General features: G+C 46.4%; 1 protein-coding gene, 5 non-coding genes and 1 pseudogene across 6 annotated transcripts; 3 read left to right on the top strand and 4 right to left on the bottom strand.

The window, feature by feature from the left end:
- The window catches only part of LOC138242774 (zinc finger and SCAN domain-containing protein 2-like), a 587,776-nt pseudogene that overhangs the window by 85,539 nt on the left and 481,122 nt on the right, over positions 1 to 21,115 (top strand).
- Positions 5,435 to 5,746, top strand: LOC138242845 (histone H4-like). Its single transcript, XM_069198424.1, has one exon. The coding sequence runs from the start codon at positions 5,435 to 5,437 to the stop codon at positions 5,744 to 5,746; it is 312 nt and encodes a 103-aa protein (XP_069054525.1).
- LOC138243775 (U7 small nuclear RNA) lies at positions 6,053 to 6,108 on the bottom strand. Its single transcript, XR_011192393.1, has one exon. It is a non-coding gene; the product is annotated as a U7 small nuclear RNA (small nuclear RNA).
- Positions 12,816 to 12,888, bottom strand: trnav-aac (transfer RNA valine (anticodon AAC)). The gene has a single exon. It is a non-coding gene; the product is annotated as a tRNA-Val (tRNA).
- Positions 12,998 to 13,070, bottom strand: trnaf-gaa (transfer RNA phenylalanine (anticodon GAA)). The gene has a single exon. It is a non-coding gene; the product is annotated as a tRNA-Phe (tRNA).
- trnad-guc (transfer RNA aspartic acid (anticodon GUC)) lies at positions 14,096 to 14,167 on the top strand. Its single transcript has one exon. It is a non-coding gene; the product is annotated as a tRNA-Asp (tRNA).
- Positions 16,206 to 16,278, bottom strand: trnaf-gaa (transfer RNA phenylalanine (anticodon GAA)). The gene has a single exon. It is a non-coding gene; the product is annotated as a tRNA-Phe (tRNA).

Raw genomic sequence — 21,115 nt, 5'->3', positions numbered from 1 at the left:
AGGTTCTGACTCTCTGTGATCATTCAGGAGAATGGTGGTGGTGGAGGGGAATCCCCATTACCTGTAAAGCGCATTGAGTGGAGTATCCAGAACAGTGCTATATAAGTGTAAGTGATGATGATTATTATTATTATTATTATAATGTAAAATGCAATCAAAAATAAAAAAATATCAAACTTTGATTCAAAATAGATTAATGTAAAAACTGATAAAGCTAATGCTTTTTTCAGGGCTATATCTACTTTTTTTTTTTAAAGCGAAGTCTGTCGCGATTGTGGAAGTTAGAGAATGTGTACCAGCGGGTGCCTTCATATAGCGAGCGCCAGTCTCACCTGTAGCTGCGAGAAGGTTAAAAGCACACAAGTGATCTGTCTTTCGTCAAAGCAATTGCCGGAGCAGTAAGACGCAGAGCACCATCTAGCAGCTGTAGGCGATGTTCGGGGAAGAATTAATTCTGTTTTTAGCACAGGGAGTGAGAATGAGCTCAGTCCGGCTCCCAGCAGAATCCATCCTGGTTTGGTTACTGTCAGACTGTGTGTCTGATGCTCTTGGGATCGCAACTTGAAAAAAAGAACAAAAACAATTGCTCACATCGTGTGAATTCCACGAGAGGAAGGGAAGATATCACTTTAAAGATTGTGTTTCTGCAACATTTCGTGCACAATACGCCGTATTTTACAAGAAAACAATGAGCCCTTTACACGCAGCCTGGGGTATTTTCCACTTTTATATTTTTGCCACTTTAATGATAATGATAATGTTTCTTTATTAGCCCTATACAATTTCTTGCATTAGGAATTTGTCTTTTCGCATACCTCAGCTTTTCTCCATGGAGACACAGATGGGGAGAGAAGCTTGGGGTCAGAGCAAAAGTCTGCCATTGTACGGCACCCCTGGAGCAGTTAGGGTTAAGGGCCATGCTCAGGGGCCCAACGGAGTAGGATTCCTCTGCCGGCCACGGGATTTGAACCAGCAACCTTCCAGTCACAAGCGCAGATCCTGAGCCACAGAGCCACCACTCCGCCCCTGTGCCCCTTTATATCGAACCTGTTATACTCCCAAAAGTGAACAGTAGCTTGTACTTTAAAAAATGTACAATTCACCGCTGGTATAAACAGATGTGTGCCTTGTTTGCCTTTGTAAGCATTTGTTTAAAAAATAAGTTCACAATATGTTAAAAACACAAAAAGCACAAACTTAATAATACAACGATACAAAATCAAAACCAAATCTTAAAGCCAATTAAGTACCTATCCTTTAAAAACAGAGAACACCATTATATCTACAATACAAACATGACATTTGTATCAACTTTTGAATTACTGTACAAAGCAGACAGAGTAGTCCCTGAATTCAAAGATCAGATCTTGGCCAAAACAAGACAATCAGACGTGAGCTGAATTCGGAATAAGAGCCTCTGCTTCGTCGTTTACTGAGCTTTTGATCAACGTCTGGGTGAATAAGATTGGCTATTTTAACTGTTTGATTGAAGTACACAAAAAGCACCTTTTTTCGAGCTGGAGTCGAACCAGTGACCTAAGGATTCCCCACTGTTTCTATTACAGTCCTCTGCTCTAATAACTTATCTATCGAACTGATAGCAAGTGTGACTCTCTGGCACGTACTGCTGAATGTAGTGAAATGTTCCGGGTGATTTCAATTCCAGTTCGACATCAAGTTTCCATTTACTTTCTTTAGTCTTGTTTACCTTGAATTTAAACAACGAACCAGGATTCTACTGTATAAACTTCCGGGGATATTACAAAATGATGGGGCATCAATCATTCCAGGTGGAAATTGACTCCTTTTTTTTCTCGAGGGATCATATTAAACATTTCATTAGGATCGAGAGGAGGATCACTATGAGACACAAAACAAACAGTTTCTTTCTGTCTTTATTAGAAAGTAGCGTTTGTGCTACATTAATATATTTTCGGAAATATAGAAGTTGTAAATTTTAAAATTTATATTTGAATCGAAATGTGGTTTTGAGTTAAATATTAGCGTGTTCATGTAATTAGTTTGTTTGTCATTACTATATATATATTGCCATGTTACTAGAATTTGTAACTGAAGTTGATTAGTTGTGTTTTATATGATGATTAGCCATTTGTTGATTACAATATTGTATATAATGTATAATTTGAACTATATATTTTTCAGGTGTGAATAATTGTATATTTTCAGAATAAATTTCTAAAACAAATCATTGGCTTTATTTATTAGTTTCTACACCTATAAAATCTGTCTTTGTTGTATAACAGACCTTTAACTATATATATATGTGTAATAGTCCTCTAAATTTATCCGTATAATAGAATTCCAGCCATTTACGTATAATGAACATATAACCATAGACATATAATTGACGTATAACGATAGACTTATATTAGAATTTCATTCTAGAGCAGTTACGGAGCACATTTATACATCTAAGGTATGCGTTTAATAGTTGTATATTCTACATCTTTCGCCCACTGGGATGTGCCAATTTTAATTTAACAAGATGCACATTTTCTAATGCAGCCTTCATTACAAGACAGTTTATTTCTTGAAAGCATGTTATGTAAAAAAGAGAAAAACTAAAATAAATGGATGACAATATTTCAAAGCTGAAGATTTTACTTTTGAAAAATTGACGTTTTATGTATGCAGATGCATTCGCTGGTTTTAGAACTTTGCTGTGCTTCCTGAGTCGTTTTCAGTGTTATAAACTGGGTGTGGAAGTAGCGATCACTTTGTAGAGCAGTTGATAGACTGGAGCTGTTCAGACTACTCTTGTTATTTCTCAAATGCTTCCATCATTTTTCTTTCACGCTAGGACGCGAGTGTATAGATGTGTTTGGTTTTCGTTTCACTGATTCTCATTGAAGATTTGGGAATTAACGACGAAAGAATTAGTTGCCTCGAAAAGCAGAAGGTTTAGTTCACAACGATCTTGAAGACAAGCCCATGTAGAGTAGCGTGTGATGATTTGTACTATGAAAGACCAAGAGCTCAAAGTGACGTCTGGGTTTACCGTTTAGACTTTTCATCTCGGGTGCACTTTTAGAAAGTAAAGATAGAGCAGGTGTGTTGAATCTATGACAGTGGCGCAGCAGAAGCGTGCTGGGTCCATAACCCAGAGGTTGATAGTTTGAAGCCATCTTCTGCTATGTGATTGCGACAAAACTGAAGTCATGCTTATTGGTACCCCCCATCAACTTTGTAAAGCCAGTACTGTAACCCTATGGCTCTCTACTTGAGCTTCAATCAAAATTGAAAAACCTTGGGGTTATATCCGATTCTGGCTTAACATTTGACCCACATATTCAGCATACTGTCAAAAACATATTTTTTTCACCTTAGAAATATCGCAAGACTACGCCCTATGCTATCATTAACTGTGGCTGAAAAGCTGATCAACATATTTGTATTCTCTCGAATTGACTACTGCAATGCTCTACTCGCTGGGGTATCTAAATCTACTCTGAACAAACTGCAGTATGTCCAAAATTCAGCAGCCAGAATCCTGACCAGGTCTAGTGCATGTGTTCACATTACTCCTATCCTGGAGTCCTTGGACTGGCTTCCGGTCAAATTCCGCGTAGATTTTAAAATCCTCATGCTCACCTATAAGGCTCTACTCGCCCTACTCACCACCTCGCAACCTCCGCTCTTCAAATTCTGCCCTCCTTACTGTCCCACAAGCCCGTCTACGTTGTATAGGTGACAGGGCCTTCTCCTGTTTTGCCCCCAAGCTCTGGAACTCTTTGCCCAAGGATATTAGAGAGTCACCTTCTCTAAACTCCTTCAAATCCAGACTCAAAACCTTATTCTTCAGAAAAGCCTTTACTTAACTGGTTCCATTCTCCACCCCTCTGCTCTACTTAGTACCACCTTCCACAGTCTCCTCTATTGTTATTGTTGTAATTGTAATTGTGTCTTATCTTGTGTATTCTTCTTATTTATTGTTGTTTTCTTATTTATTGTTATTGTCATCCTGTAATGCGCTTTGCGAAGCCACTTTTAAATTCGCTATATAAAATAAAGTTTATTATTATATTATTATTATTATGTATATTTCACTTTTTTATATCAACAGTATCCCAGTTAATTTTTTAGCCTCGAAAAGATGTTCAGACACAATAATAATAATAATAATAATAATAATAATAATAATAATAATAATAATAATAATAATAATAATAATAATTGCTTACACTTATATAGCGCTTTTCTGGACATTCCACTCAAAGCGCTTTACAGGTAATGGGGTCTCCCCTCCACCAGGACCAATGTGGATTCCTTTCCCTGATCCTGCTGGTGGAACTCAAGAGATCCAGGGATCCAGTCACTGTCTGGGATCTTTGCCCATCAGTCAAACACACAAAATCACAGGTAATAATAATAATAAACGTTATTTTATATAGCGCTTTTTAAGGTGGCTTCTCAAAGCTCTTTACAGAATGACAACAACAATAAATAAGAAGAATACACAAGATAAAACACAATTACAATATATAGAGGAGACCATTGATGGTGGTACTAAGAAAAGCAGAGTGGTGAAGAATGGAACCAGTTAAGTAAAAGCTTTTCTAAAGAAGAGGGTTTTGAGTCTGGATTCGAAGGAGTTTAGAGAAGGTGACTCTCTGATATCCTTGGGGAGAGAGTTCCAGAGCTTGGGGGCATAACAGGAGAAGGCCCTGTCACCCATAAAGTGAAGATGGGCTTGGAGGACAGTTAGGAGACCAGAATTAGAAGAGTGAAGGTTGCGAGGTGGGGAGTAGGGCGATAATAGTTCAGACAGGTACTGAGGTGCCAAGCCATGCAGAGCCTTATACAATAGGTGAGCATGAGGATTTTAAACTCCTTTTATTTCTCGAGGGATCATAAACATTTCATTAGTATCGAGAGGAGGATCACCATGAGACACAAAACAAACAGTTTCTTTCGGTCTTTATTAGAAAGTAGCGTTTGTGCTACATTAATAATATTTTCGTGGAAATAAAGAAGTTGTAAATTTTAAAAATTTATATTTGAATCGAAATGTGGTTTTGAGTTAAATATTAGTGTGTTCATGTAATTAGTTAGTAATTAATTAGTTTGTGTTTGTCATTACTATATATATTGCCATGTTACTAGAATTTGTAACTGAAGTTTACTAGTTGTGTTTTTTATGATGATTAGATATTTCAATACAATATTGTATATAATGTATATTGTATTATGTACAATTATATTGTATATAATGTATAATTTGAACTACATATTGTTCAGGTGTGAATAATTGTATATTTTAAGAATACATTTCTAAAACAAATCATTGGCTTTATTTACTAGTTTCTACACCTATAAAAATCTTTCTTTGATGTATAATAGACATCAAAGAAAGATGTCTATTATACATCAAAGATGAGCAGTGTGTGTCGTGTTCACAGCTGATAACTAGAAGATGTCTGGAAGAGGCAAAGGCAGAAAGGGACTCGGGAAAGGAGGCGCTAAGCGTCACCATAAGGTTCTCCGTGACAACATCCAGGGAATCACCAAGCCCGCCATCCGCCACCTGGCTCGCCGTGGGGGAGTGAAGCGTATCTCTGGGCTGATCTACGAGGAGACCCGCGGGGTGCTGAAGGTGTTCCTGGAGAACGTCATCCGCGACGCCGTCACCTACACCGAGCATGCCAAGAGGAAGACCGTCACCGCCATGGACGTGGTGTACGCGCTGAAGCGCCAGGGCCGCACCCTGTACGGCTTCGGAGGCTAAACAGGAGCGGAGCTTCACTACCGGACCCCGACGTATAAACCCAAGTGACCCAGTGACATTTGTCACTGCTGAGGTTGCTTTATGGGTCTATTTTCTATACTGTGCTGATCAATTGGAAATCAAATTGCAAAAAAGACCCGTTCCCACACCTAAGGTCAAATATTAGGAATCAAAACTGCTCGAGTGTATGGAAGCACACAGCTTTATCAAGATTTCCAAGTGCAAGATCTTTTTATTCATAAAAGACCCTATTTATGTTGTATGAGCAATATTAATATTAATACAGAATCTTTTTTCACCAAATAAATGGGCTTCCTGACTTCAGAAAGCCTTCTAGACAAATACTAAAAGAGCAAAAATTCAATTTGGTAAATGAAATGAAAACACATTCCCTACCAAACCTTGAGTACATGTAATTCAGGATGATAATACAAAACCATTTATAATTTAACAAATAAAACCTGTCAACTGGTAATCACCACTTATCATAAAAAAATAAGTAGCAATACACAGTAGGGGACTCTTGGGTGCAAGTTAAATCCATGCAAGAAGGGGGTGTAGTGTTATATTTCCAAATCAGATATGCAAATGAGAGATCTGGCCCAGCCAATCTCAAAGCTCCCTTGGTCTGGAATGGAGCTGCTCCCCTCTTCTAGTTATTCACACTGGAGTTAGGTTACATATTAGCACATTTCATCTAACAGTTGCTGCAGAAACAAAAACGTAAACAAATGACCTGGAATGTGACCACACCTATTAGAATGTAGTTCAACAGATAACTTGTAAACCTTGTCATAAGATTTTTTTTTGTTCTACAAAATATACTTTATTCCACAAAAAAAACATCTCAAAAGGAACATCTCACACATATTAACACTCCATGTAATAAAAAACAACGGCGGAACGGAGATTGATTGTCCGTTAACAATCTTTGCAAGTGGGGGCGGATTTGCGCAATTAAGAGAGTCCTTCCAAACCTACCACTTGCTATTGTCCTTTAATCCCTGTATAGGGCCCAAAGTCCATTCCAGCACTCCCTCGCCGTGGGGAAACCCCATTTGGCGACGTGATGCTTCGTCCTCCTCCTGAGGTCCGCCAGGATCCTCTCCTCCAGCTCCCTCGCCCCCCACTTTATGTTGTGCCGGATGAGAGTGTTCCTCGCCTTCCACAGTCCTTGTTTTGAGAGGGACAGTAGCAGCCCCCACAGGTCCTGTGTCCCCTTGTCCAGTCCGGTGGGTGCCAGCACCCAGCAGAATGTACTGGTAACTGAGCACCGCATCCTTTCCCAGGAGTTGCATAATGTTGTCCATTCTGCCCCACACCGCCTTGGCGAAGAGGCAGCTCCAGAACACGTGCTCCTGAGTCTCCTCGACAAAACACGTGTCCCGGGGGCAATGCGGATTCCTGGTTAGCGAGTGTCTGTAGAGGACCTCTCTGGTAGCCAGTCTCTTGTGCACAGCCATCCAGTTGAGGTCCTTCAGTTGGTTGTCAAGTTCTTTGGGCTGTGTCCTTTCCCAGACTTGTCTGGGAACCTGCAGCCTTTCGTCAGCGACCAAATGCCCCCTCACCTCTTTGTACAGGGCTCTGTGGTTGGTGCAGAGCTCTGGCTGTCTCGTGGCCTTGTACCTCCTGCTCCACTTGACAGCGTGGGTGTAGAACTTCGGTCGCCTCTCTGCCTTGGGCCCAGTGTTTGACCACTGGACCAAGTGCCTCATCGGGACGGAGAGCCACAGCCTGACAAAGTACTGGTACTTGTGGCCAATGGGCTCCTGCAGCGCCCGACAGAGGTTGCAGTAGAAGATGCAGTCGAGTTTCAGGGGGAAATGTGGGACATCTCGAACCCCTTCCTCGACCGGCTGACACATCCGGTTTCTCGTGATGTACTCGTAATTGCCGCCCCAGACGAAGCAGAAGATCATCCCTTGCAGCGCTCGTCTGAGTCTGGCCGGCAGCGGGTACACCACCGCCAGGTAAACCAAAGCCGGCAGGATGTCTGCTTTCAACACCATCACTTTCCCTGTGTAGGACAGCGACCGCGTTTTCCACAGACCCAGCTTCGCATTCACCTTGGCGATCCTCTTGGTCCAGTTATTGGTCTCATTGTCCTGGCTCTGGAAGGAAACCCCCAGTATTCTGAGCATCGCCTGCCTCCACCTCCATCTGCTTTTCTGAAAAGAGCTCCGTGTAGAAAGCAGTGGCCGCTTCTACCTTGTCGCTCTCGTCCAGCACTTCCTCTCCATCTCCCCATCTCAGGCCGTGGATCACCCTCTTTTTTTGGGCTCCTCGGACCTGATTGAGTTTGCGGAGCCTCTCCTTCAGGTCCCGTGCCCGGGCTGAATTGAAGGCTCCTCCCCCGTTAGCCGAGCTGTACTCCTCCTCTAGTTGTCTCTGGAGTCGTGCAGCTTCCTTCCTCTCCCTGGCCGCCTTCCGTCTGCAGTACGTCTGCGCCAGGGTTCAGGTCCTGTCTTTCACCGACTCCCACCATTCCACCAGGGAGCTGTAGCCGTCTCTCAGATCGACCCAGCTCGCGTAGTCTTTACGGAACAGTGCCTTGAAGTCGTCTTCCTCCAGTATCTCCCGGTTCAGCTTCCAGTACCCACGACCGAATGCCGGCAGGTTGGTGTTAGCCACCACTGTCAAGCGCTCGTGGCTGGAATACCACTCCGGGGACACCGTCGCCGACTCCAGGGAGCAGGTCGTGTGCAGAAAGATGTAGTCCAGGCGGCTGCACACTCCCCGGGAGTTTTTCCATGTTGTTCCGGCGTCGTTAGGGCGGCACCATCTGAAACCGTCTACCAGGGAGAACTGCTTAAGTAGCGATTCCAGCTCTGCCGAGCTAGCGTCGCTCCCCTTCTCTCGGTCGACGTTGAAGTCCCCGCCAAGCACCACCTGTCTGTTGGTGGTGCAGCAGCTGGCCAGGTCAGCAAACACTTCCTTCAGGATAGAGGGTTCTGTCAGAGCATAGACGTTAATTGCTCTCAACTTCTGCCCCCTCCAGTCGATGTCTGCGACCAGGATCCGGCCCTGCACCACCGGGAAGGAGGAAACCAGATTCATCTCTGGGTCTCCGAGGAGGATTCCCACTCCAGAAGAGTGGACCCCTCCTACGCTCCAGCATGATTCTCCCTTCGTCCATTCCCTGGTGAATGTCAGCTTGTCGCTTTCATCCTTCAGGTGGACCTCCTGTAAGAAACAAACTGAGAAAGACTTTGAGGCCAGATCATGAAAGACTCCCCGTCTTTTCAACGGGTCTATTAGCCCTCTCACGTTAGTTGTTAGAAAGGTAAGTTTCACAATCATGATTAAACAAGTGAAAGTTGAACCTCCTCTCTTTGTGCTTACAGTGGAAAACTTGGGAGTCTACATCTGGGCACTGTTTAGCCTAGATGTAACTCCTCTCGTTCGGGTCCTGGGGGGAATATGCTGGGCTCCCTCCAGGTCTCGCTGGGGACTGAAAGGTAAACATGCTGGACAGGTCCAGCTCTACCATCAGTCCCGGCTCCAGGGCGGCTTCAAAGTAATCCTCGTCTTCCTTGAGGATACTCTCCACCACCGCTTTGGGAAGGCTTTTTTCTTCCCTTTCTCTAGGAGTTTCGGGGACCTCCAGTTGCTCCTGGGCCTTGGGGGAGGGGGTTCCGACTTCCTGCGCTGCCTCTTCATGTTGTTCATGGGCCTCGGGGGAGGGGGTTCCGACTTCATGGGCTGCCTCCTCCTGTTGTCCGTTGGACTCGGGGGGGAGGGTTTCCATTTCCTGGGCTGCCTCCTCCGGTTGTTCCTGGGCCTCAGGGGAAGAAAGTTCCGTTTCCTCTAGGACGAGGAAACGGTTCTCCCTTACCACTCTTTTCTTTTGTCCTTCCGAAGGTGGATCCGCCCTGCATCTCTTCTCCCGCTTTCTCTTTCCCTTCTTGCTGGGAGTTATTAGGGCCCTTTCTCCGGTCAGCCATTTTGTCCGTCGTCCTGGCAGCCATCTTGTGGCACTGGTGCAGCTGGGGGTGTGGCCTCGGAAGTTTCGGTTCTCTGCAGGGGAGGTGCGGGTTCTTTGTTCTCACCTCTCTCCCTTTGTCTTGAGACCGGTTTCTGCCGGCCGGCTTCCACCACCTGCACAAACGAAGGTTTGTTTACCTTGCATTGGTGAAGGAGGTGTCCCTCGGCGCCTCATCCATTGCACTTTTTGGCTGTCCGGCAGGTTTTTGCCAGGTGCCCCTCTTTGTTACAGTTGTGACATCTGACGATGTCACACGTGTTCTCCTTGTGGCATCCTGGGGTAGTAAAGGTACCCCCTGTCGGATCCGAAGTTGAAGCAGGCCGGGGGGTGCTGGAAACCGTCGATGCCCTCTGGGTCCTCTTTCAGGAGGACTCGGTACTGGCGTTTGCCATACCAGACACCGCAACTGTCCCTGATCTCCGTCGGTTTGCCCACCACAGTTACATACCTCCCTAGGTACGCTGTTACCAGTTCCATTGGTTTGTAGGGGTTGTATGTGAGGACTGTGATGGTCCTCTGGTTTGTCTTCCTCATAGGCTCCGGCCTGAAATCAGAGAAACCGGGGTGCTTACCTTTTTCTCTGATCATTTTCGTTGCCTTTTCATATGAGGCGTCCGTGGCCATGTAGGCCTCCATGTATCTCTCTGCCTTGTTGTCTTGCAGGCAGTAGAGATCTCCGGCCACCAACTGCAGGATCCCTCTCAGGAAGGTAATGAAAAAGGATTTCACAGTTGGCATCGTCTCTGTTTTCTTGGTCCAGTGGAACCGGATCAGTGTCTTCTTGTCTGCCATCTGGAAAGGAGAAAAAAGAAAAAAGGAGAGAAAGAGAGAGAGCAAGGTCCTGTGGAGAGGGGGGTTTAGCTGCTAAAGGAGCGGGGAGGGAGCCCTGGCCTTTGTCCTTGTGGGCAAAGCCCAGCTAGGTGCAGGCGCAGGAGGAGAGAGAGAGGGAGCGGATAATGCTTCCGAGTCTCGAGGAAGAAAGCAAGCACTGCGGGCAGGCCACGAGTACCTACTCCCAGCCAAGAGGCCAAGGAGGCGGAGCAAGAGAAAGGGGGAGGGGAGAGGAGAGAGCAGAGAGAGAGAACGTTACTGCCGGATCCCACCCAGCTCAGCTGCTGCTTGGCCTTAACCCCCTAGGCTCAACCTAGGGCGATACCAGCTCAAGCACTCTTCAGGATCTTCGATCGCCTTCTAGAACTTTGGAAAGACAGGAACTGCGGGCATGCCACTTGAACTTGATCTTAGCCAAAAGGCAGATAAAATTGGATTCCAGCTCACTGGCCCTGCAAAACTTAGTTCAAGACTTTAAACTCTCAGACACATTTAGATGTATATATCCCACAACAGCAGGATATACATGGTCAGGGAGGAATAGCAGCTCCAGAATTGACTATTGCTTTGTCTCAGAGAGAGTGAAAGTTGTTGGGGTCACTCTTCAGCCTGACTTCTTCTCAGATCACCAAGCTTTAGGGTGTAGAGTGGAACTCCAGGGCGGGACTGTCTTTGGCCCAGGCCTCTGGAAACTCAACACAAAGCTGCTAGAGAACGAGGGGGTAGTATCCCGCTACAAGGAGAAACTATCACAGTGGCTGTCCTTGCAGTGTCTGTATGGGTCAGTAGGAGAGTGGTGGGAGGAGGTGAAGGTGAGGACAAGGGCCTTTTTCATGGCTGATGGAAGGAAGGCTGCCAGACGGAGAGGAGTGTTAGCCAGGAAACAGAGGCAGCTGCAGCGTCTCTACACGATGCTGCACAGTGGCTTCGATGTGCTTGAGGATATCACCCTTTTAAAAAAGGACATCCGGAGCATAGCGGAAGAAAGTAGTCGAGGAGTGCTGTTAAGAAGCTGAGTGCAGTTCTTGGAAGAAAATGAGAAGTGTACTCACTTCTTTTTCAGGAAAGTGGTAGGTTCCAAGTCTGTCATGGAAAGTGTAGTTGATGAGGAGGGAAGAGAGAGTACAGAGCTGAGTGCTATCCTCTCCTGCATTGAGGCCTTCTTGTCACGGACGTCCAAGGGGCCTAACCGTGGGTAGCAGGAGAGCGGAAAAAGACCCATATGCGTAGCGGCGAGACGGGAAAAAGGCCCGGGCTCACTAGTGCAAAGAGTTCAGGAATGCCGTATAGAAACCTGTGCCCTCAGGGAGCGGACGTGGGGCGCCCTGGTGCTAGGCGGGTCTCAGGACATCCAAACGTCAGTGCTGAGCGAGGACAGAGTGCAAGACCCGGAAATATTTAGCCCAAGGGAAAGAGAGGGACAGGAAGGACAGCAGACCAGAAACTAGGGACAGGACAGAGAAGGACCGCCCTCTGGCTGCAGAGGGCGTGACACTTCTACACAAGACTGTACAGTTCTACAGAGGTAAAGGATGAAGAAATTCATTTTTTTACCTCAAAGCTAGAAAACGTTTTGAGTGAAGAAGATGGGGAAGTATTTGAGGAGGATTTGACAGTAGAAGAGCTGAGAGGCTATGGAGAGCTTACAGAAGGGGAAAACTCCGGGTGCTGACAGGCTCCCTAAAGGGGCATCTGCTTTACTACTTGCACGAATGAAGGCAAGAAAAAGCCAATCGACGTGAACGAACGGCGCTTTACAGAGGAGTACTGCCTGACTGGATCGTTGATGAACGACAGAGGCCACTCCGACCTCTTCTCGGTTTTCTTCAATGACTTACTAAGCATCTTCTTCACATTCGCCCATGCAGGGGAAGCCAGTTACACCAAAGCAAACGCAGGAAAGTGCATTTCAAGCAGAGACCAGGAGGGACTTGTTTACACCGAGAGTGGTCGGAGAATGGAACAATGCGCCCAGCCCTGTTGCTGGAGCCGATTCTTGATGAGATCTTGGGCTCACTAAGAGGCCCCCGCTGGATGCTAATCTTTCTGTTGTTCTTGCAGGTCCTGCGCTGCTTTTGAGCCGACAGAGCTCGTCCTGGTCTGTCGGCACAGCCCAATTGCAAATGATCGGCTCCACGTACAGAAGGAACGTGCGTTTGGTACAAGAGTGCACGAAGGCACCGGAAATACATTGGGAACAAACGACCGGTCGCTCAAGACCTCTGTGAAGTACAGGAGCGTGCAAAACGATGCTGTTTCCACCCGGTCTCGAACCGAGAACCTTTCGCGTGTTAGGCGAACGTGATAGCCGCTACACTACGGAAACCTGCAGGGACCGTTGCTGGTGTCTCGCTTGCGTTTCGGGCTGAGAAAGGGACGCGTCACTTTAGGCAGGGGGCGCTGGAGAGAAGAACAAAGGGCGCGATGAAACAAAATGCCGAAACCTGGGATCAAACCAGGGACCTTTAGATCTTCAGTCTAACGCTCTCCCAACTGAACTATTTCGGCGGTGCGCAGAGCCCACAGCCACCTGCTCCAGCCTTCCTGTGTTGCGGCATGAGCGCACCAAGAGTAGCGGGAGAGTGTTGCAGGAACGTCACTCAAAAGGAAAGCCACCCAGGTGCGCCCTCTGAGCTCTGTCCAGCGCATCTTCCTCGCATGGACTCCTGCCTGCGACGGGCAGGAAACAATTAGCAAGAACAGAACGACACCCCATGGGTGTCTCATGACCACACCTTAGGTTGTGACACGTGCAGGTGTGAGGGGTTGCCGGGCTACTTTGGAGCAGAGCTTGGGCAGAGGGGGGGCGGGAAAGCAGACAAAGAGGTGACACCTCAAGGTCTGCACGATCACAGCTCTCCTCCGCCCCAGGCTTCCGCTCGATAAGCTACTGGACACACCCGCCCCTCCTCACACAGACCGTGGAAAAGCCCCCCAAAAGGGAGGGCTCTCTCTTCCTCCCAGGAGCTCTTGGACACAACGCACAGACAGGGCGCGGGGAGCCGCCGCCTGCAAACACGGCTCCAGGCAGGACTCCACTCCGCAGGAGCCGCAGAGCAGAGGAGATGGGGGCAGCTTAGCTCCTGTGCAGAGACCTGAGCTGTTGTTGCTGCGGACGCTGTCTTTTCTGCACTCGGGGTAGGAGTGAATGTTGAGTTGCCCTTAGAAATGAAGCAGAGCACTTCAACGGCACGGGTGTGTGTGTGCGTGCGCCCTGGTGATTCTGGGAGACAGATCGAACCTGGGCTAAAAGAGAGGGGGCTTAGCCCTCTTCCATTTGGTAGTTCAAAGTTGTACAACCCATTTGTATCTGCTAGGCGGCACAGTCGTCGTCCACAAAGAAGGCTTTGAAAAGCGTCAAAGGCAAGTCATTCCGAGTTGGTCGTTTGTGTTTTCCGTTCAGACGCGAAATGCTGAAATGATCTCTCGGCTCCTCGGTTGTCATTTCTGCTCCGTAAAGGAATCACAGCACTCGTCGCCTTCCAGCACGCTGGGTCGGGACACGATGCCGGGGGTCGGAGCATGCGATGTCTTCCTCGTTAGTATAGTGGCAAGTATCCCCGCCTGTCACGCGGGAGACCGGGGTTCGATTCCCCGACGGGGAGTAGCTTTTCTTTCACCTCCTTAGACAAAGGACTGCCTTTCACTTCTCTGTTTTCTTTCACAGCGTCGTGCACCTTTTCATTGCTCTCGCTTTCAGAGCCTCCGCACGGCACACGACTCGACTTCAGGAAGCACATTGAAGTGAAAGCAGGAAGCGCTGCAACATGCACTGTGCAGATCCCGCCACACTAAGAGGTGAGTGGGTCTGTTCGATGCACAAAGAACGCTTTGATAAGCGTCAAAGGCAAGTCATTCCGAGTTGGTCGTCTGTGTTTTCCGTTCAGACGCGAAATGCTGAAATGATCTCTCGGCTCCTCGGTTGTCATTTCTGCTCCGTAAAGGAATCAGAGCACGCATCGGCTTCCAGCACAGTGGGTCGGAACACGATGCCGGGGGTCGGAGAGAGCGATGTCTTCCTCGTTAGTATAGGACCTGTCACCTGTCCCCACCTGTCACGCGGGAGACCGGGCTACATCAGGACGCGCATTGAAGTGAAAGCAGGATGCGCTGCGACATGCACTGTGCAGATTCCGCCACACTAAGAGGTGAGTGGGTCTGTTCGATCACAGCGCTAGGCGAATCCCCAATCCCCTTTTGTGCGTGGCGACAAAAGGGGTGTGTTTCCACCCGGGACCTTTTGCGTGTGAGGCGAACGTGATAACCACTACACTACGGAAACGGTGGTAAGACGTGCCAAGCGGCCCAGCGCTGAGCTTCGCCAATGCGATTCAGCTGCTTCCAGTGCCTTTATTGGAGTGCGCTGATGGACCGTGCTCTCTCTCCAGAGACCAGCACGCCTGTCATGGACGGAGCAGGAAAGGCGGCGCCACATTTTACAGCCCTCTCCACGCAATCGACGAAATCGTGCTACTGAAGTGGAGAAAATCGCCTCTCCAGAAAGTGCAAATATCATCTTGGAGAGTATAAATCCTATTGCCGAAGGTCAGCCCTGTCTACCAGAGTAGCCCTCCCACAGTGATGATCAGCTCGTCTCACACGCGAGAAGTTTCGGTTGGAAACAAGCGCCCCCTCTTCTCGCACGTTTTGCACGTTCGAGTGGTTTTAATGCAGCTCCTTCGTACACGGTGCTGATCTTTTGGAAAGCAGGAGGCAAAACCGACACGTTCTCATACCGGGAGTCGAACCCGTGTCGCCTGGGTGAAAACCAGGAATCCTAACCCCTACACCATATGGCAGCGAACAACCACGTTGTTCTCGGCATCATGCAAGCAAACTACATAAATATGAGAAAACACGCAAGAGAGTTGTCACTCAGAGTGTCGAAGGGTCGATGTATACTGGGGCTCAGTTGAAATGCAACGTCAGGACTTTTCCGAATTATGTCACACAAAGATAATTTACTACTTGCACGAATGAAGGCAAAAAAAGCCAATCGATGTGAACGAACGGCGCTTTGCAGAGGAGTACTGCCTGACTGGATCGTTGATGAACGACAGAGGCCACTCCGACCTCTTCTCGGTTTTCTTCAATGACTTACTAAGGATCTTCTTCACATTCGCCCATGCAGGGGAAGCCAGTTACACCAAAGCAAACGCAGGGAAGTGCATTTCAAGCAGAGACCAGGAGGGACTTGTTTACACCGAGAGTGGTCGGAGAATGGAACAATGCGCCCAGCCCTGTTGCTGGAGCCGATTCTTGATGAGATCTTGGGCTCACTAAGAGGCCCCCGCTGGATGCTAATCTTTCTGTTGTTCTTGCAGGTCCTGCGCTGCTTTTAAGCCGACAGAGCTCGTCCTGGTCTGTCGGCACAGCCAAAATGCAAATGATCGGCTCCACGTACAGAAGGAACGTGCGTTTGGTACAAGAGTGCACGAAGGCACCGGAAATACATTGGGAACAAATGACCTGTCGCTCAAGACCTCTGTGAAGTACAGGAGCGTGCAAAACGAGGCTGTTTCCGCCCGGTCTCGAACCGGGAAATGCTGCTGGTGTCTCACTTGCGTTTCGGGCTGAGAAAGTGACGCGTCACTTTAAGTAGGGGGAGCTGGAGAGAGGAACAAAGGGTGCGATGAAACAAAATGCCGAAACCCGGGATCAAACCAGGGACCTTTAGATCTTCAGTCTAACGCTCTCCCAAATGAGCTATTTCGGCGGTGCGCAGAGCCCACGGCCACCTGCTCCGGCCTTCCTGTGTTGCGGCATGAGCGCACCAAGAGGAGCGGGAGAGTGTTGCAGGAACGTCACTCAGAAGGAAAGCCACCCAGCTGCGCCCTCTGAGCTCTGTCCAGTGCATCTTCCTCGCATGGACTCCTGCCTGCGACGGGCAGGAAACAATTAACAAGAACAGAACAACACCCCATGGGTGTCTCATGACCACAGCTTAGGTTGTGACAAATGCAGGTGTGAGGGGTTGCCGGGCTACTTTGGAGCAGAGCTTGGGCAGAGGGGGGGCGGGAAAGCAGACAAAGAGGTGACACCTCAAGGTCTGCACGATCACAGCTCTCCGCCGCCCCAGGCTTCCGCTCGATAAGCTACTGGACACACCCGCCCCTCCTCACACAGACCGTGGAAAAGCCCCCGAGTGGGAGGGCTCTCTCTTCCTCCCAGGAGCTCTTGGACACGACGCACAGACAGAGCGCGGGGAGCCGCCGCCTGCAAACACGGCTCCAGGCAGGACTCCACTCCGCAGGACCCGCAGAGCAGAGGAGATGGGGGCAGCTTAGATCCAGTGCAGAGACCTGATCTGTTGTTGCTGTGTACGCTGTCCTTTCTGTTCTCGGGGTAGGACATCAGGAAGCACATTGAAGCGCTGCGACATGCACTGTACAGATCCCGCCACTACTGGGCCCGATTTCCCCTGATCGAAACTGGGCGGAAACAGGCCCGTTTCGTTTGTTGCCACGCACACTGTTTGGGGATTCGCCTAGCGCTGTGATCGAACAGACCCACTCACCTCTTAGTGTGGCAGGATCTGCACAGTGGATGTCGCAGCGCATCCTGCTTTCACTTCAATGCATGTCCTGATGTACCCTGGTCTCCCGCGTGACAGGTGGGGATATTTGCCACTATACTAACGAGGAAGACATCGCTCTCTGCTTAGTGTGTAAAACACTTACTTGCAGCATTGTGGGTGCTGTGGTTTAAATGCTATTGGTTTGTGAACAGAATACCCCTATCCAAGTACATTGTGCCACATTAAATAAACACACGAGAAAAAGAGATTCAGAACGCAAAGCTGTGTCAGTGTTCTGTGTAAAAAATCGGTTTGAACATCATGGGAGCTGTTTTTAATAAGCTGCTGAGTAAAGAATATTTTAATCTTCCTGCTGTCAGTAGTATTGTGAATATAGTTGACTCTTACCCGAATGAAAACAGAACGTAAAGGAAGGGTTTCAGAATTCAGACAAAGCTTTATTCCCGTGCTTACAGTCTGAGTAATTGGAGACTGCGCTATTCTGTTGCCTATGGTCATATACGGGTTTTTCGCATGAAGCCATATTGAACAGTATTTCTCGCGTTGAGAACTTGTGCACACAGCGGTCCCCCGGGTTCCAGTTAGTGCGTAATTACGCATCGATGAAAAACCGGAGGTTTAAAAAAAGATAATTAGCTCACTGATACTTTGATGTAGAGGCTGTGGAAATATCCACATGTCGTGGTCTTTTAAATGCATTTGGTTTGAAGGCGTTCTGTGCTTCCGTTGCGATGATATGGACAAAAGAATATTCGTGCTTGGTCAAACAAATGTCATATAAACGAAAAAGTACAGGCTGAGAAAGCATTCACAATGTATTTTATACACAAAGCAAGTATTCTCGCGATTCTAAGAGGTTTCGTGTAAACGCTACAGGCGTGCCAAAATCGTTTTCGAACTTCAAGCTAACTTTTCCCCGGTCTGGTACCATAGGTCACGTAGCTTAAAATCCCAGTCATGTTTTTTTTCCTATCTTGTGGTACATAACGTACCATTTCGGACTATCACAAAGGGCTTGATTTCGTTAAATGCATGTATTAATTTCCTTTCTGGAAAACTTGTATTTCAAGAAATTCACACAGCTTGCGAGAAATGAAATTCAATTCTTGATTATCAGTGCAGAAGAAATATTGCCAGCTGGCAAAAAAATATATTTTTTTAACCGGAAAGTTGTGAGGTGAGACAGGGACCCACCATTCCGTCTGTGTGGCTCGTTTGGTTGTTAACTGAAAGGTTGGTGGTTCGAGTCCACCCAGGGACGGGTTTCTTTTGCGATGTAAATATTGTCTTCGCAAAGGTCGATTGGATTTCTAAGCGAAACCTTAACCATTTCAATATTTGCAGGAAATGCGAGTGCTTAACACGTGTCTGAATCACTGGGAAATGTCCGATTACTGTATTCCCAACATCGCTACTCCCCAGGAAACCAAATTCACCCAAGAAAAAGTCGAGTCGTCATTTATACCCCCGTTGCATCCTCTGCTGAAATATTTTAAAAATACAATGCAGATTTGTTTAAGAACTTGCAAGCTTTGTTACATTAGCACCGTGCATTTGGACTTCGATATTTTGACACATTTACCTTAATTTTAAACATAAATACTGTACAATCTATTGTAATTTTGTTGTACTATTAAAATATGTTAGCTGAGGATGCAAAGGGGTGAAAGGGGAAGGTCAGAGGTGTAGTAACACCAAGGTTAGGATTGGTGGAGGTGATAAGGATGTTGATGTTTTTTCTCTGTAGAGAATTTTGAGTTTTTTATCCTTCTCTGAAGTGAGAAACTGGAAGAGTTGGGAGTTGAGGGATCTGATGAGGTTAGTTATGAAAGGAAGTTGATGTGGAGCTGTTAGCCGTAAAAACTCCTTAATGTCTTTGATGTTGTCATCAGCGATAAACTGCATTCAGCAAAGATAAAAAGAAAATTATCTTTGCTTACTGCCCTGTCTTTCTCACACCTGAAGAAGGCTCCACAGCCGAAACATTGTGATTCTTTTCTTCTCTTTTCAGCAGGAATAGTCCTTTACTTGTTCCTTTGCAGCCTACGCATGCTGACGCAGCTACCCACCCGATAGCTAACATTCCTATAATCACAACTATGAATGTCCACTTTGGGTATTTTTTCCATGATTATTTATTATTATTATTTATTCTGTCATTGAAGCATATTTTATGTCATACTGAAGTGTCCTAATCACTGAAAAAATATTTTTTTAATTTAGAAAGTAAGAAAATGATAAATCACTAGGAATTGCATTTAGCCTGTTCTGATCTAGATTTTCTATATACTTTAACATGCCATGTTCACAATGTCACAACTCATAAATGAAACAGTGAAGTGTTGTAATTACAAATGTACATAGTGTCGGGACATTGAGATGTTTTGGTAATGAGGAAGGAGGGACATACAATGTTCACAGGGTCAAATTTATAAAACGCTACAGTAAAATTTCTTGTATTTCGGGATTATGAGAGCCTGTTACATTGGGTCTCACACCTCAGTGTCAGAATTTTGAGACATTTTTATAACCAGAGGTAGGTTCATAGCAATAAGCAGAAAGTGCGATCATCCTTTGCTCATCCTCGGTTAATCATATATTCTCATATGCCATGTTCTGAATGTCCCATTTAAAACTGCTATATTAAAATTAAGACTTTTTTATGATCAGAAGGCAAGGTTGTGGTAAATATGCATAAAGTGCAAGTGAACTTATGTTTTGCCTTTGTCTTGTTATTGTGAGTTTTGAAAATTAGTTTTCGATTTTCTGAAATGCGTTTCACACAAAAATGCAATTTGGATAGTCACTACTTATATATTCCCCTTAACTGAGGATATGTACAGTAATCCATCCCGATTAGTACTTTTAAAAATTACTGTAGAGAGAGCCATCAGAAAGGGAATGAAAACTTGCATTAAACAAAATCAAGCTGCATGTAATCATCCATAGTGATTCATTTTGTAAGACAAGACAGGAAGAAAGACACTGGTGGGATTTGAACGCAGAATCTCCTGTTTAATAGGAAAACACTTTAACCAAATCAGCCAAGATGCTGTCAGAGTATTAACATCATGTCTGCGTCAGTGATTACAGCTGACTATCGCTGGAGGACAGTTCACTGTGAACAAGTCAGCCTGCATAATGAGGGGGAAGAGACTGACCTCTGTGATGCACTATAGAGTTACATTAACCTTCTATCCAACTGTTCTATGCTGCATTCTACCCTAGTGGTAAATATTGGTTTCCGTGCGTGTAATATTCCTTTTTTTGTCAAATTTTATCAAGCACAAATTTTGCTGTTGAAAATAAGCCTTGTGGTTGGGCTCCTTGTGTGTTGTGATCCTTTTACCCCAGTGTCACCAAAATTGATACATTGTGCTTTGGCAATTCTTCAGGCTATATTGTTTAGAGGAGCTCAGTTGAATTAGTTTATATAAAGTATTTCTTTTCCCTTTAATCCTTTAAAACATATTACATTTTCAAAACATTGTATCTTTCTTCCTACTATTTGTAGCGGCAATGCTTATTAATAAGACAGAATTAAGTGTTGCTGTGCTTTCCCAAATGAGGCCCCATCTCTCTCTTCAAGCTATTCAGGCAGGGTGATTTAAAGATGTTTTCTTTTGATAGGGGACAGCTCCCAAATGGGGATGCATTTAGCTAAGCCTAGCTATCATGATCAGTGGGCATCCATTGGGGCCTATCTGTCTAGGGAGTGCCAGATGGACATCTGGACTGCATTCCTAAGTGTCAGGAGTAAGTGACTCATATCTCACCTTGATCAACCTATCAGGGACTGGTAGGGCCGAGTAACCCACGTGGGTCTCTGATGCCCATGAAACTTTCATCCAATGAACGAGCTGAAGTTCCTCCAGGTAAAAACAGGCAACACAGAGCTCCAAGACTATTCTAAAGGGAATTCAAAGGAGAATTCCAGGAGTGTGAGACAATTCCAGGGCGGGACGGCCCAGGAGCAGAAAGGCTGCCAAGGGCAGGACATTCTCGCAGCGCGCCT

The sequence above is a fragment of the Lepisosteus oculatus genome, chromosome 14 (assembly GCF_040954835.1).
Source record: "Lepisosteus oculatus isolate fLepOcu1 chromosome 14, fLepOcu1.hap2, whole genome shotgun sequence".
In the NCBI taxonomy this organism is placed as follows: Eukaryota; Metazoa; Chordata; class Actinopteri; order Semionotiformes; family Lepisosteidae; genus Lepisosteus; species Lepisosteus oculatus.
This window is presented reverse-complemented; position numbering and strand designations above follow the sequence as displayed.

Bases quoted from the DNA above. Each gene is read 5' to 3' on its own strand.
- LOC138242845 (XM_069198424.1), top strand. From the start codon at position 5,435: ATGTCTGGAAGAGGCAAAGGCAGAAAGGGACTCGGGAAAGGAGGCGCT.